At 45.7% G+C, this 16287-nt stretch overlaps 1 protein-coding gene across 2 annotated transcripts; it reads right to left on the reverse strand.

The window, feature by feature from the left end:
- Window positions 1-1394: 1394 nt before the first annotated feature.
- On the reverse strand, window positions 1395-4269 carry LOC139292890 (ICOS ligand-like). Of its 2 annotated transcripts, none has more exons than XM_070915288.1 (5): window positions 4222-4269; window positions 3657-4034; window positions 2927-3226; window positions 2033-2115; window positions 1395-1689 (listed from the first exon to the last, which is right to left on the reverse strand). In XM_070915288.1, exons 1-4 carry the CDS (start codon window positions 4256-4258, stop codon window positions 2045-2047), a joined length of 786 nt encoding a protein of 261 aa, XP_070771389.1. In that variant the 5' UTR covers window positions 4259-4269; the 3' UTR covers window positions 1395-1689; window positions 2033-2044. The 2 variants fall into 2 exon arrangements, with proteins under 2 accessions (XP_070771389.1, XP_070771391.1); XM_070915290.1 differs by having other exon boundaries at window positions 1395-1885; window positions 2031-2115.
- Window positions 4270-16287: the final 12018 nt, after the last annotated feature.

Here is a 16287-nt window from a genome sequence, read left to right on the forward strand (position 1 = left end):
CATGGGAACCAGGGACAAGGGGGCTCCAAAGGACCAGTGCAGAAAGGGAGGAGGGGCGTATTGACCAAGTGCATCCCAGGACTTGGCCCCCATGAGTCCTAGGTGCCTTTCAAAGTTTTCAACAGGTTAGAAAGACGAGGACGCGGGTGCAGAGGAGGCTTCGTCACTTAAACCATGCCGGCTCTGAATGGTATTTTTGGACTCACTAACTTTACAGTTACTGGTCCATTGACACATTTAAAGTACAGGTGATCCTAATTCGTCGGACTATGAGAACGTGATCTGGCTGGTGGCCTTCCTCCAAATTGAAGGTCCAGCTAGTGGTAAAAAGACCAAGGCCCTTGTCATTCCAACTGTCTTGTATCTGTCTAAAATCCGTTCGATTTTCATGAGACCTCTTTCATTTTACACTTTGCTATATGTGTCTCTCAGGCTGCATGCTGTTCTTCTACAGTCCAGGGGCTGGCAGCAATGTGCCAGAAGAAGAACTAGTTAAAACAAGTTTTATTGTCCTCACTGGCTCTCACTCACACCTCTACCCCCACCATCTTGGTTTAGCATGTTAGCATTCTAATTACCACTAAACAGAAGAACAGCAGAGGCTAATGAGAATTAGTTTTGCAGGTATTTGGCCAATACGTGCTCCAGGCACAGACAACATGTTTATGTTCACGTCAACGTTGCTCAGTGACGTTAGGTTCACAGTTTGACGTCCAGAACTTAAAGAGACGGAAGCTCAAAGGGCTCGTTTCAGACGGAGGCTGACCGAGGGGCTGCACGAAGGGCCAGTAGAAGATAAATCAGGACTTTTTTTTGAACTGTGAATCATGCAAAGCTGCTCTAGTGGAGTCCCAGGATAAAAATATAAAGCTGGAAATGAGCACAATAGGTCCCCTTTAAGTCACGGAAGACGCATACAGATATAAGTTCCGTGCAACGTAAACTGCCCAAACTCAGATAGGCATTTAATATTGCAACTACAGCCCCCTGCCCTCCAGGAAACAAAGGAACAACAGACAAAATGTTAATTTAATACCTTGAAGCCATTCATTGTCCCTTGGCCATTTTATCCACTTGGGTGAAATGTCCAAAGATGGATATTGAAATGTACCTAAAGCAGCAAACATCCAAAACATTGGTCAGTGTGTGTGTGTGATGTGAAAACAGACAATTTTCAGCCAGCTCTGGAGTTCCTCTCAACATCGAGGCTTCACTACCTGTTGCTGATTGTTGTGGGTTCTTTTCAGTCTCAACGCTCTCTTCAGCCCTGTTGTCCACCTGTTAGCACTAAAAGAGCTCTGATGAACCGGCTGCCCTGCCGCCCAGCGCCCGACAGCACACAGACAAAGTTAGACACAGTGGAGCATTTAGCAGCTTAAAGAGGCCACAATAAATTCAATTCAATTCAATTCAATTTTATTTATATAGCGCCAAATCACAACAAAGTCATCTCATGACACTTTACAAACTAGAGCAGGTCTAGACCGACTCTTTATAATGTTATTACAGAGACCCAACAGTAATAATAAAGTTGTCAAAAGTCAAGTCAAGTCAATTTATTTATTGTGCACATTGAAAAAACTAACTAACTAACACTGACCAAAGTGCTTTACAGAGAGATTAAATACAGCGGAATGATTAAATAAAAACACAGACATAAATACGAGGACATAAGTGATGTGACAAAAGCATATATAAGCATACCATGGTCACAATGTAATGTTAAGGCCCGTTCAGGACAAACAACTGCAAATGCTCTGTCACCTTTGGTTATGGACCCGCCGCACAGGAATGGAGAGCAGCGATTGGCCGCCAGGTCTGAGGGGTTCGGTGGAATAAGGGACGAGCGGTTCAGAGATGTAACCCGGCACCAGTCCGGGCAGTGCTTTTAAAAACAAACAAAAGAATCTTAAAGCACGTTAGCCACATTAACTTTTATGTGGCCATAATTTGTCAAACAACGAGTTGTGTAGTTCTGCCCCAAAAAAAAATCAATGTCCAAAAATTGTCAATAAATGAGAACAACTCACATCTGCTGCTCAGCTCAGGCTCGTAGAACAACAGCAGCCACCATCAGACCTACGGCCCAGCCGGGGGGGCTCCTCTGGGCTTCACCTGCAGGCAGTGAGAGGAAGAAAGGAGTTCTGCTTTAGCCCTCTGTCACAGAAATCTAAACCTTCTGGCCCTCCCTTTACTGTTTTGTGACTCAGCGTGAATCACGCTGGAAACAAGTGGTGCGGTTTAAACACAGACATCAGACTTTCGCTGTTGAGCAGTCACAATTCTCCCGGCAGAAGGCTTTATTTATTTTGAACGGAGAATCTGTCGGTGAATTGCTGTCAATCTGTCAACTAAAACAAGCCACAAGTAAATCCTGACACGTTCTCATAGAATCAACATCTCCTCGTGTGTTCCAAAATGGTACTCTTGCAGCAGGGTAGTGAATATGTATCGTAAAACCAATTCATTCAATTTTATTGTGACTGTAACTGCACTTTTTTTATGTAGGGCTTCGTGCAACAACTTGCTTGGACTTCGGTACGTCAGTATTACAGTGAAGTCGACATGTCAGTATAGGTCCAGCACAGAGGAAAGCATTGATTTGGCTTCAGGTTTTGCATGTCAAACCTCCTGATTCTCACTTTTTGACTTTACCGAAATGTATATTTTGAAATTAAAACCCATCAAATTACAAATGTAAGACGATGCTAATTGATTGTGGGTTGTTTTTTTTTTACTTTGGAACAGTGAAATCGCTTGAATTAAAACCCCATCTCGACGTAAACTCCCTGCTGCCATAAGTGCAGCATGCAACAGGAGTGTCAGGATGCTGTGGCAGTAAGCTGTGAGTAAACCATCGGGTCAGGGACACTGCACGACCACGCACAGACGGCTGCAGACGACTGCAGAGCTCCTGTTCACGTACCTGTGTTTAAAACGTGGGTGGCAGTCACGGTCACATTCAGGGTAGGGTTGTCGACGACGCAGGTCACAGACTCGTATCGGCCTCCGGGGATATTTATAGTGCTGCTGAAACTGTAGAGCTGATCTTTAGGGTCCTGCACTGTCGTAGTGTGTACACCCCCCTGGTCTAAAAGGTGTAGAGAGTTGTTGAACAGGTGCTGGAGTCTCCACTTCACCAAAGGCTTGGGGAACCCCGTGTGGGCGGTGCAGGCGGCAGCCCTTGTTGCGTCATTTACAGCAAGTCTCACACTCTTGAAAGGAACTGATGAGTAAGAGAGTGTAGATAGGTCACTGACTAAAACAGTGTTTCTGTTATTGAGCAATAGGGCATTTTGGGGAAATGCATATAGCCAGCAGCCAGTTAGCTTAGCTTGGCATAAACACTGAAAACGTGGCAACTTGCTTGTCCAAAGGTAGTAAGACCTGCTTACCAGCACCTCTGAACTCACTAATTAACATTTTATCTCTGAAGCTACAGCCAGCATGCCATTAGCTTAGCATAAGCTAACGTAGAAATAGTCCAGCACATAAACCTGGTGAACTTTAGAGGTGCTGGTAGGTTTTGGACGGAGCCACGCCGACTGTTTCTCCCTGTTTCCAGTCTTTATGCTAAGCTAACCAGCTGCTGGTTGTAGCCTCATGTTCAAACGGACAGAGTGGTATTGATCCGTCAAATTACTCTCCATCCTTACCTGCAACATGGACAGCAATCTGGCAGATTTCCATGTGTTTAAGGCTGTACCTCCTCGTCCCTCCGCTATCAAAAACTGCCGCAAAAACCTGGAACAGCTTTTGGTTATCTCCAAGTGTTACGTTTTTAACTTTGACCGAAACATTTCCTCCGCTCATGTGTTCCGGGAAGGCGGCGATCCTGCCTCGGTACAGTTCATTCACGTGCTCGGGCCTCTCCTTCCCTTCGTTAAAAGAGTACAAAACATAATTTCCTTCATCCTGCCAGTAAAAGCGTAGTTTCTTTAAGTCCACGGGAGCGGCGGTCACCAGAGCACATGGGAGTACCACCGACTGGCCGACAGTAGCGTTGACTTCAACCGCCGCCGTTGCACCGGGCACTGCGTGTAACAGAGAGCAGAAGGACCCTCAAACTTTGATGAGAGTGATGAAATAGTTCAACACTTTACAAAATGCCAGAGATGACAATAGATTACAATGCATTTCTATCACGCACACACACACACACACACACACACACACACACCAAGCTCACGAACAAATGTCATACAAATGCAGAAAACTCACCAAACAGAAGACAGTATGCCACTAACACAGCAGACATTGCCGAGAGAGGCCGAGCTCACTGACAACACACACAACCAACACCACGTGTGTGTGAACGACACCAACTGCAGGTCTTTTTTCAAGGTCACGAGACTTCACCGTGAGCAGGAAGGGGGGGGGGGCGAGGACAATAAGCAGCAGCTTCCTGTTTTTTCTGTCGTGCCGTCAGCGTGAGCGCACAGTTCTCAGTCACGCTGCACTCTGTTTGGTGCAGCCCACCATGTTCGACCTCTTAGTATTAGTATTATTATTAGTATTAACTTTCACTACCATCTAGTGGTGACATTTCAGACTCTGTCTGTTTGAAACTCTTCTGATAACCCTCACCCTGAGCGTCTTGGACCACTTGAACGAGTTGTGTGCGGAGAAACGTTCCCCTTCCCGCAGGTGAATGCGACGTTACATAAACGTTATTCACTTATTCCACCTCAGCAGTCCACCGAAGTCTGTTTCTGAACACGCTGGAGGTGAGAAATAAGCCACCCAGTCACTGAAATGCGACAGAGAGGACAACTGGGGACATTTACAGCCCTTTGATATGAGAAGATTCTCATTTTGGTGTCTAAAAAAAGAGGCTGCTTTACTTACCTGAAGCCTGCAATGTGGATTTGCACCATTTTTCAAGCACTTTGGTAACTTTTTGCTGCTCATCATAGAAACTAACATCTCCAACAGCAACATCGTCAGGTTTAATGGAAATATGTCCAGAACTAAACTCAGTATTGAAGACGTGACACCTGTTCCTGTATTCGTCAGCTACTGGCTGTGTGTTCTTACTGATGTCCCAGTGGAACAACATACATTCAGACTGGTCCTCCTCCCAGTAGAACCACCTGAGACCTGTAAACTGGCAGCGAATCAGGGCGGTGACAGGCACGGTTATCTAGAACTTAACTTTGGGTGCTAGAAAAGGAAAACAATGAGATATTTGTCAGCAGGCGGAGGAAGGGCACCATCTCCAAAGGGCAAAGGCAGTGAATGAAACACAACAGCTGCGTTTCCATAAAGGCATTTTGAAGCATCGCATTAGGAAAGCTGCATGAAAACGTTTCTTGAATGCGCATGAAAGTTTTTACACTCGCTTGAGATGATACTATATCTCGCTCAAAGCATGATTTCTTTATGTGAAGGATTTAAAATAGCTATAAACTCCCTGTGAAGCACAGCAGCTTCATGCCTCGTGTTGGGACTGTGTTAAATTGCATTGTCTCCATCAAACAAATTTAAATTTCCTCCAGTGTTCTTGCTTCATTTCCAGTAACTAATTATCTCCTTTCAAGACAATAGAAACAGAAAGCAAACTGCTGTTGGGCCGGGGCAGATTGAAGCGCGCCCCAGCCCAGCGGTGAGAACGGGTTAGTCGCCCCTGCTGTTTTACTCATTTCCATATAGGCTGTCGTAAGCAGTGGTAGCTAATGTTCTTGCTGTGTTGACCCACCGCTGCTAAATGACTATAACGTTACTGAAAGGAGGTCATATAGAACATAGCATGGGTTAAATCCCTGACTTGGGCTGTTCTATCAGTGACCTAAGTAACATACGCACACCGGTGTGCTTGTGCATTGTCAAGATAGCTGATCACTGTTTCACCGTTGGAATAAATGCAGCCAATCATTTAGAATCGACCGTGACGTTGGCGAGGGGGGCGTTACCGCCGAGACACATCAAGATGCCCTCGTGGGACAGGTTGAGCCTCGGCCTCGCTGTTCTCCACACGGGCCAAAGGAAGACAGAGATGCACGCGTCCTGTTTCAAGCTATTTTATTCTACAGGACTCTGAACTTGCATAACACATACACACTAATGTCACATTTTTCAACAAAACAATAAAAAACGTACTCCGTCAGATGAATGTTCTATGAGTCTGTGGTGGCCAGTGCTATCCTCTATGCTGTTGCATGCTGGGACAGCAGGCTGAGGGTGGCGGACTCCAACAGACTCGACAAACTGATCCGCAAGGCCAGTGACGTTGTGGGGGTGGAGCTGGACTCTCTGGAGGTGGTGTCAGAGAGGAGGACGTCTCACATCCTCTCCATGACGTACTGGTCGGACACAAGAGCAGCTTCAGTGGGAGACTCATTGCTCCTGTACAACTGAGCGACACAGGAAATCATTCCTGCCTGTGGCCATCAGACTGTTTAACCCCTCCCTCTGAGGGTCAGACACTCCTCTCAGTCAACAACTACTACCTCATTATTTAATCTATATTTATATTTATACTTGTCTTAGTTCTAAATCATGCTGCTTTCTACTCTTGAATGGGAGCACCGGTACTGTACAATTTCCCCCCGCGATCAATAAAGTATTTCTGATTCTGATTCTGAATTAAGAAAACATCTACACGACTTGACAACTACGTAATAATGTTAAATACTAAAATACAGCAGAACAACAGCACAAGTGAAGAAGGGTCAAGTCTGTTTCGCAGCTAAATCTCTCTAAAGTTTGTCGTACCAGAGCAAGCAGTGCGTCGAGCATTAATGTTCAACGTTAAGATGTTATTTCTCTCAGATGTAGATGATGTAGAATTCTGACAAACAGGAAATAATTAGCTTGGTTAGTCTTTAAGTGTTGAACAGCACCACTGTGCGCTCGTGTGAACATTAAATGTCACTGTTTACCCCGCAGCTTTGTTAAAGTTCACCTGTGATTGGCCTGTAAACACAGACGGCCACTGAGCACCAGCCGGGCCAGTTTGCACTGGCGTTTAATCTTTGCTCTGTTACATTCAAGCGTTCGATTCCATAGAAGTGTTCCTTTCCGTCACCTGAGAGGGGCTACTTTCATTGGAAGTACCCTGGGTCTTACAGCAAATAATATCAAGCCGAATAGAACCATTTTGTGCGTGTCGTGAAACAACAGAAACACGGCTCCTTGCTGTTTTCAGTCTACACACCCTGTTAAACGCCTTTTAGTGTGCGTCACCCCCGGTAGGTAAAAGGGTTAGGAGTTTAACAGCATGTGCAGCAACGTGTTAGCGGGTGAGACGCGATGTTTGTTCAAGTTTTTCTGATCAGTTTGGGTTTGATTAGTTATTTGATGCTATAAAAACGGGCTGAGACGTGATGATTGACAGCTGTGATTGACGCCCATACACCTGCCTGACCCAATGGCGAGCACGCCACAGTTCAGCGAGGAGAGGTAGGATGTGTGGCCCAGCCGTGACTACATCAAAATATTATGGATTGAAAGCACTTGTGCTAATTATTAACACATTAGCCCTCGAACATGCTGCTACAACACTTAAGTGATTTAACTTAACATTGGTAACATTTTGCTGGCAGACCAGAAACAATCACAAAAGAAAACATTCTGTGTTTAATCAACTCATCCACTTCCTCAATATGTACGAGGTTATTGTTGCTGCTTCAGGAATTGCTCTCAAGCTATTCTCATGTTTATTGTCCCTCCCTATTTTGCAAAACCAAACAAGCCGGAGCGTCGCTCTGCCAGCTCTTTATGTTGTGGAGGAAATAAACTCTTTCAAGCTGTCAGACTGTTGATCAACAGCCTCTGGCCCTCGAGAGCAAAAACCCAAAGATAAAAGTCGTATAATAAGTATTTAACTTAATGACTAAATGTGACCTGGCTGATCAGGACTTAAGGACTCTGGGGGGTAGGCACTGCTGGAGGATCACTGCAGGAAGTTCAGTCAGAGGACACTGTCATCCGGTGGAACCTCTTGGAAAACCTCTTGTCTGTTGCCTTCATTTCCACAGGTTTGGTGACCTGAAGCAAAAGCAGAAAAACAAAAGAGTTAGTCAGTTACACAGCGATGGAAAATGTACACTGGAAGTGCCTCCTCACGTCTGGCACCAGGCTCACCGATCACTGGGAGATAAAATGCTTTGTTTACACACTGAGACTCTACTTCATGCCATCAGAGTCACTGGAAAGGCGCTTTAGACTTTCGGGAGCCTCCCCAACCTCCTTCCGCCTCTTGTCGACCCTTTAGCCTCCACAGGTCAGATTTGCTAGATCCGGCACTGGCGTGTCACGTCTTCGTGGACAAACAGACGATTACACTTACGGACTCAGCATCCGTCTCCAAGTCATTCGATCCTTCTTGGATCACATATAAAGCACATTATGTTGCATGAAACATTGAAAGGAAAATGAAAGAAGCCACTTACGCATTTTGCATTTTCGCATTTTTTTGTGTCGCCACACCAGCACCAGCACCAGCACCGGCACCGGCACCAGCACCAGCACCGGCACCCCGATGCTGAGAATAGCCGGAACACCTTTGAAAAACAACACAAGGGTTAACCCTAGTATTAGTTTCCTGTTAAAGTAATAGAGGATCAGTGTAACCAGCGTGGATTAGAAAGAGTACATACTGTACCATGTGGAAATATTCAAACACATGAACAAACACACGAGAAAGAATAAAGAAGAATGTGTCTTTTGCATATCGACGAATGTCACAAATTGAAACTATCTGAAGGGAAATCTTGCAGTGTCAGAAAACCGTCGCCTTGGTAGCCGACGTTATTCTGAATCAACCGGCTCGAGTTTCTGGAAGTAGCTATTCATTGGTTTTATTACATTTTTGTCATTTTATTAAGTCTCAAACAGTCCTCATCACCTGCACAGCCCTCTTTTGTGTTAAATGTAAAACAACATCTGTAATCTCTCTCCTAACCAGCTGACACACTGGCACCACATTTGAAAAACGACATGTAAACGCCGACGCACCTTCAGGAGGAGGCGTCACGTCTTCAGTTGCACTCTGCGTCTGGTTTGAGGTGGGGTTGTAAACTCTGCAGGTCACTTTCTGTAACCCCGTGACGTTGGCTGTGCTGCTGACGCTGTAGGTGCCGTCGTCGTCATGGGTCACACTGGTCTGTACTACATGTGGTTCCAGTCCGGTCCCTCCTCCCCCGGAGCTCCATGTGATTTCAGGCTTGGGATGACCCCCCTTAGTTCTGCAGGTTGCGGTCATCTCTGTTTGGTTTATCTCGATGGTAGGTCCCTGGAAACGAGCTGGAAAGGGTTCGGGGTTCAATTTAGCAGGAGACATGAACATGTGCAGGCTCGGAAAACTCATTTGTAATTTCCATTTCTATTTTGCTCACGTGTGTATTCTTATAAAAGAGAAGCATACAAAAAATATACAAGTACAGATCATCATACCTGCGACATACAGAGTCGTCTTACATACAGAACGCTTCAGTTTCCTTCCTGTCAAAACTACCTCAAGGGAGGTGTTGTCATCTTCCAGGTGCAGCGGCTCCATGACGAGTGAGAGGTTTCCAGAAGAAAACTGATCTGGGAAGATTTTTGTCCTATTTTTAAACGACTGGGTTTGGTGTTGATACTCTTGTTTTCCACGAGCGTAAACGTGTACAACGATGCCATTATTTTGGCCCTGCCAGTATATGTAGCTGCCGTTTGGATCGAACGGTTCACTGAAGGTGTGCCGGCACGGCCACAGCCACGGAGCTCCCCTGGTGCCGTTGGTGGCGACGTTTTCAGATGTTTTCAGTAGAAAAACTGCAGAGAAAGAACACAAATCAATTTTAATTAATTACATCAATTTAATGTACCTCATTTCAATGCTCCAAAGGAGGACGTCCTCCCTAACCAATCAACAACCAGCATTATTTATCTACATTTATTAATCAGAGAATTCACAATAATCACTCAAATCAAAATCAATTCGAAATCGCTTTAAATGTTATTTGGTTCAAGGCCAGAGAGACACCCCAGCCCATTCAGCCCCCCTGCCGGGCCGATGTTACCCCAGCTTCTGTGATTGGACCTGGCCCCTCCTTTGTCACTATCAAAATCTGTGAATACATTTTGTGTAATACTTAATGTCATCGGCCCCCCCATGGAGGTTACTGGTAAATCGCTTGTTTGCCTGCAGCCCACCAGTAGATGCTCCGTATGCTGGCATGTGCTTTAATGGTTTTTGGTGTGTAAATATTTTGGCATATGATGTACAGGGGGGTGCAGAGGAGACAGACAGACAGACAGACAGACAGGCAGACAGACAGTTTAGCCCGCTGCTTTAGGGAAAATGGCCCCGGCAGGACCACGTGCTGCTGCACTCCGCTCACCCGGGACCGGATCCCGGTGTGGCTGACGGACCCGCTGCACGGGCTGCATTGATTGAGCGGATTGTTGTTTTTATTTATTAGCTCTTGTTGTTTGTTTTGTAATAAATAAACATACAGTACTTTTCCTGTAGAGCAGTTAAGAAGTCTGAAAGTACAAACAATATATATATAATCCGATTCCCCAACTGTCCCGCCGCCCTCCAGGAAAGAGGACAAAAACCCACCTAACAGCGACTCATCAGGCGGGGGGGACGAGCACAGACAGACACACACACACACAGACACACAGACACACACACACACACACAGACACACACAGACAGACAGACAGACACACACACACACACAGAGACACACACACACACACAGAGACACACACACACACACAGAGACACACACACACACACACACACACAGACACACACACAGACAGACAGACACACACACAGACAAACACACACACAGACACACACACACACACACACACACAGACACACACACACACAGACACACACACAGACACACACACACACACACAGACAGACACACACACAGACACAGACACAGACACACACAGAGACACACAGACACACACACAGACACACACACAGACACAGACACACACAGACACACACACAGACACAGACACACACACACACACACACAGACACACACACAGACACACACACAGAGAGACACACACACACACAGACACAGACACACACAGACACACACACAGACACAGACACACACACACACACACACAGACACACACACAGACACACACACACAGACACACACACAGACACAGACACACACACACACACACACAGACACACACACAGACACACACACAGAGAGACACACACACACACAGACACACACACACACACACACACACACAGACACACACACACACACACACACAGACACACACACACACAGACACACACACAGACACACACACAGACACACACACACACACGTGAGCATCGTTGGAGGGGAGCAGACCGACTGCTTCTCTGTAACTGTCATGTGACAATAAAGAACCTGAACCACGTCCCTATATTATTATATTCTTATATTATTATATTATGATATTATTATATTCTTATATTATGATATTATTATATTATTATATTCTTATATTATTATATTCTTATATTATTATATTATGATATTATTATATTATCATGTTGTGTAATAAAGGGATGAGTGGCTGGAAACCAAAGCAAATGAACTTACCACATAGAAGTGGGACCGCCAGGCCTGTGAAAGACATGTCTGTCCTGCACCAACAGAAAGAAAACAGTCCTTCAGTGATGCTCCTGTTGCGCAAACACACCGCGCAGGAGTGACGTCTTCAGTGCAACTCTTTGGAAAGGAGGCGACACTTACCGGACTCAGTCTGTCAAACCCCAGCGCACCCAGCCTGTCTCTCCCCCCGGGCAGCAGGAGCAGGGATGAGGGGCCAGCTGATCCAGCTGATGTGAAGCGGAGACGCGGCGGGCACTCTTACAGGGTGCGGTCCATTTGGTTTTTCCTTCCTTCTTCTTCTCTGTTGTTGGTCAAAATGTAAATATTACAACAGCAGTTTTGCAACTATTTGCACGGATTCAGGCGGAGACTCGAGTCAGTGCAAGTTCAGGTTCCTGTGCCCGAGGCTGCGTCCCAACTCTCTCACACAGTACAAACTGAACCTGTTCCTGTTGTGTTGTAGATGGTACATGATCTCACTTAGCGCTTTACAGCCAAGTCTCATTCATCCATTCACACACCAATGGCGATGCAAGGTGCTGGGGGGGCAACTTTACAAGTCACACCAATAAACAGCGAGTCTCCCTGCTGACAGCTGCGGCTGTGCGACAATTTATAATTAGTTAGATTAAATACGGTACCTTGTCCTCCAGCGGTCCGCTACCTCTCTGCTCTGCTGGCGTCTCTGTGTGTGTGTGGGGGGGGGGGGCGGGGGCGGATGTGTCAGAAAGAAACCAATCCATTTCCTTCAGCCCCATGGGAGGGGGCTAAAACAAGTTCACAAGTCGTCCATTTCCCATCAACACGGGAAGACGAGTGAGAGACACCATGTAGCTGTAACAACTATTAAGCTGTTTATTTGTATACAAGATATATGTGAAGATGTGTGTTTATGGAATGCACAAAGTTTGAGGGGGATTTTGTCAGCATTGTAAGTGCATAACAACATAAACTTACAGGTCCCGTACAGTAGAAAGTGAGTCCAGGTGCTGGATAAATACTGTGAAAGCATCAAAAGGCTCAGGCTCAGTCCACTGCGTCTTTAAACGAGCCGTCAGGACTTCCGTAAGGTTGTGATGTCACAACTATACAGTCACCAAATGATGGAAGACATTGCTTTCCAGTTTCAATGCTTTTAATATATCTTCGAGGTCTGTATAGGCAGGCTTCCGTGTGTGTAGGCTCGCTCTCTCTAGCAGATAAGCTGATAAAATCTCATTCATAGCTTGATATTTTACTGAAAACTGTCATATAACTAATTGCATTTAATATTTACTTAAGATTGTTGTGCTGTCCAGCTTGAGTGACTTCTTTCTGTCCAACGTTGTCTGTAAACGCATGGAAAAATGTTGCTCTTTTGCAAGACATCATAAACCCGTAGCAGTACTGGTTAGGATGTCTGTGACACGGATCAGTTATCTGCAGAGGACGCCTGCGGCTCATTGAAAAGCGCCTGCAGGTATTTCTGATGGTTTGTAAAAAGCAAGACATGGGAAGATTAAGGGCAACTCACAGACAGTCGTTAAGGGGCGTGGCTGGCTTAGACAAAACATCCACAAAGCTCCATCCTTGGCTCTGAAACTGGGTCATAGTGTCATGAAGATAGCAGATATGCTTTGACTGCAGAGGCAGAGTCTGACAACGAGGAATGTTTAAAGAATGTATGTTGATAATTGCCTGTTTTGTGCAGCTTCATTAACGGTTATGACCATTAAGTTCGGTGGTTGTTACTTTTCTTGACCCCGTCTGTATTTTTACTTCACGTCAATAAAAGGTAGACGCTGTTGAGAGCTGCTTCCTGCCTCTCATTCCACACGTTTACAGTAGTTTTGCACTATACACATCCTACATGGGGAGGTTGAATACTGAGAAAACGGGTTGTTCAGTGAAGTCAAAAACTGTGAGAGAAAGCTTGCATTATCTGTGACACTGAACCTGCACATGTTGCCGGCACCGGCTGAGGAGCACTGTGTGGCCAGATATCAGCTTAGCTGTGGATTAATGAGAGAGAGGAGCAAAGTTAGCTTCCTGCTCCTGCCACAGTGTTTATTTACACACTATATACTTCATTCAGTCGAACTTCTTTCCAAGTGCATAGAAAAAAGTAAATAAATAACACAATCCATAAATTGGAGTAAATAAGAAATTCTGTAAGGTAGTAGAAAATATGTAAAGCAAATGTTACATAGACTCAAATGACTTAAAGAATATCACAAATTAACTCAAAATATTAACACATATACACCTAACTCCTGTGCTGACTCTCCCAGAACAGTGATAACCATTAAAGATTAGCTGCCTACGCATGTAGTTCTCTTCAGCACTGTAGCATGTGCTCGCTAACACGCTTAAACTTAACAATGGCGTCTGGCAAAATGGCACGCCAACAGCACGTTTAAAAAAACACCGAAACACCGTAGTGCATCTGTACTCAGGTGTACAAAGGTATGATACACCACCACAGGATTTAAACATTTTTGCCTCAACATCATTTCACAGGAGCACCAAAAACATTTTAAAGCACAAGGGAAGGAGTTTTGTGCAGCTCCTAGGATGTCAAAAAGGGAGCAGACTGCGGAGTCAAACGCCCCCAGTGAGAGCCTGGGATGAGCTACCATCCACAAGTGAGGCGTTGTGAGAGGTTTGTCTTGCAAATCAGGGCGGAGTGAGAACATGTGTCCGACTAAAAACTGCACAACAGTGTGGAATGACACAGTCATGAGCGGCTCGGAGGTCTTGTACAAATGTCGGCTTTTCTTTTCAGCTTTTTGTGGGGGGACTGGAAGTGGGGATGGTCACACTCATCACAGTCATCAGCTTTAAACAAGGCCTCTTCAGTCAGAGCGGGATTAGCATCAAGAGAAATGCCCGCATAAACAAATCAGACAGAGTTAGTGTGTAGAAGTTGCTCCTTCATGGTGCTCAGGACACAGTCAGAGTCGTCTGCGTCATAATGATCCGGACACAGTAAGAAGGTCATGAGCCACCTGCTGTCAGGCTGGATTTCACTCCCTGTTCATTTCTATGAGGATCGCATTTGATTGTTCGAGGATGTTGGTTGGATGTGGGCAATACAGGCAGACAGAAACCTTCAAATGAAAGTAAAAAGAAGCACTGACTTGTGAGATACACCTCACACACACCAAGCAATGAGTCAAAGTGTAAAGTGCCACACACACCACAAGTCAGCCAAAGATTACACACATGCATGCTTTCCTAGCTGCAGCACACATCAAAGGACCTTCATGCGTAACAATGAAGCTGCAGCGGTTACAGAACCTTTCTTTCTGCAGCCACTGAGGCGGCTGCAGCGCCGTCTGAAACACACACTGAGGTAAAGACAAGTGAAGTTAACGGCTTGCCAGTTTGCTTCAACCATTCCACGCGTGACTTTCAAGTGTTGCCGGAGTTTCTTCCCTTCCCCATTGCACCTTTAGAAGAAGGTGAGGTCGTGCCGGATATACCCACCGTTTTTAGTATGACAGTGTCTTTTTGATACTGTCCCTGCAAACCACTTCAGTGCACATGTGAGTCGTGTTTGAAGACAGACCCGTCCTTTAAGACAAAGTGAGCTGACGTGAGGATTCCTATCCCGACATGAGGATGTAACGTTTGATTTAGCCACAGTTGGAGGAACAGCGATGGTTCAGAGATTGTACGATACGAGGAGGTGAGTGAATTATATTTCTGCATGTATGTGGCCTGGGCAGTATGGCAGCATGTGGTGCAGGGTGTGGTTTGGGTCTCTCTTGGTAGACCCCCAAGGCAGGAAGAAGCAGCTTTTGATGAAGAAGAGGGTGAACCACGCTGCACGCGGTGGAGTCGGGCCCAATTGAAAATAATTATTGAAATATTTCCCATTATTGTTTTTAAGGATTATTGAAGGCTTTATAAAAAGGGGGAAATCAGACCCCCCTCCTGACTGGAGTCGAGGTTTTTGGGGTTAACAACACGTGGAGGGCTGAGCTGCATGGGTCCACTGTGTCGAGTGGGCTGCTACGGCGGCCGAACTAATCTCTGAAACCAGATCATTTAATTAAACATCCAACACCTCTGGCGAAAACAATTGGTTTGCTTAAAGGTTACAGGGTTTCGGCCCGGTGGCGAGTATCTTTTGACGGGGGCCGGCAGCCCGGCGCAGGATATTTGCGAATGTGACCATGTAATGTAACCAAGCCAAGGCCGGGTGAGTGAAAGCAAAGTAGTGTTGCTACCGTCGTGGGACATTTCTTGCTATGTTTTAAGGTGTAAAATGATCTTTTAAAGTGACTGAACAGTGACCAAACCTTTTATAAATGTAGTAATAAGCTGAAATATAACTGACTCAAGGACGGCTTGAACACACAGTGTACGTGATGAAGGCCCTGAGGAAGGCTGGCCAAGACAGCACTGTATCAGAAAACCCACCGTTGTTAAGTCAGGTTTGTGTAGAGTGTGTAGTCCAGGGGTGGACACCTGATGAAGGCCCACAACACACACACACACACAGTGCAGTTCTTTTCATGTTGGCTTAATAATGAAACAATTGACAGCGTTGCTATGGTTACGTGGGGGGGGGGGCAGAAGGGGAAAAAAGAGTGGGAGAGCGGGCTAGAGAAGAATAGAGAGGGAGGGGGAGGAATGGCCAACTTGTATCTCAGAGATGGTACCAAAAGTTGCATCTACCCGGCACACCACATCCCCCAAATTAGCCCCCCCGCCCCCA

Source organism: Enoplosus armatus, chromosome 11 (genome assembly GCF_043641665.1).
Source record: "Enoplosus armatus isolate fEnoArm2 chromosome 11, fEnoArm2.hap1, whole genome shotgun sequence".
Classification (NCBI taxonomy): Eukaryota; Metazoa; Chordata; class Actinopteri; order Centrarchiformes; family Enoplosidae; genus Enoplosus; species Enoplosus armatus.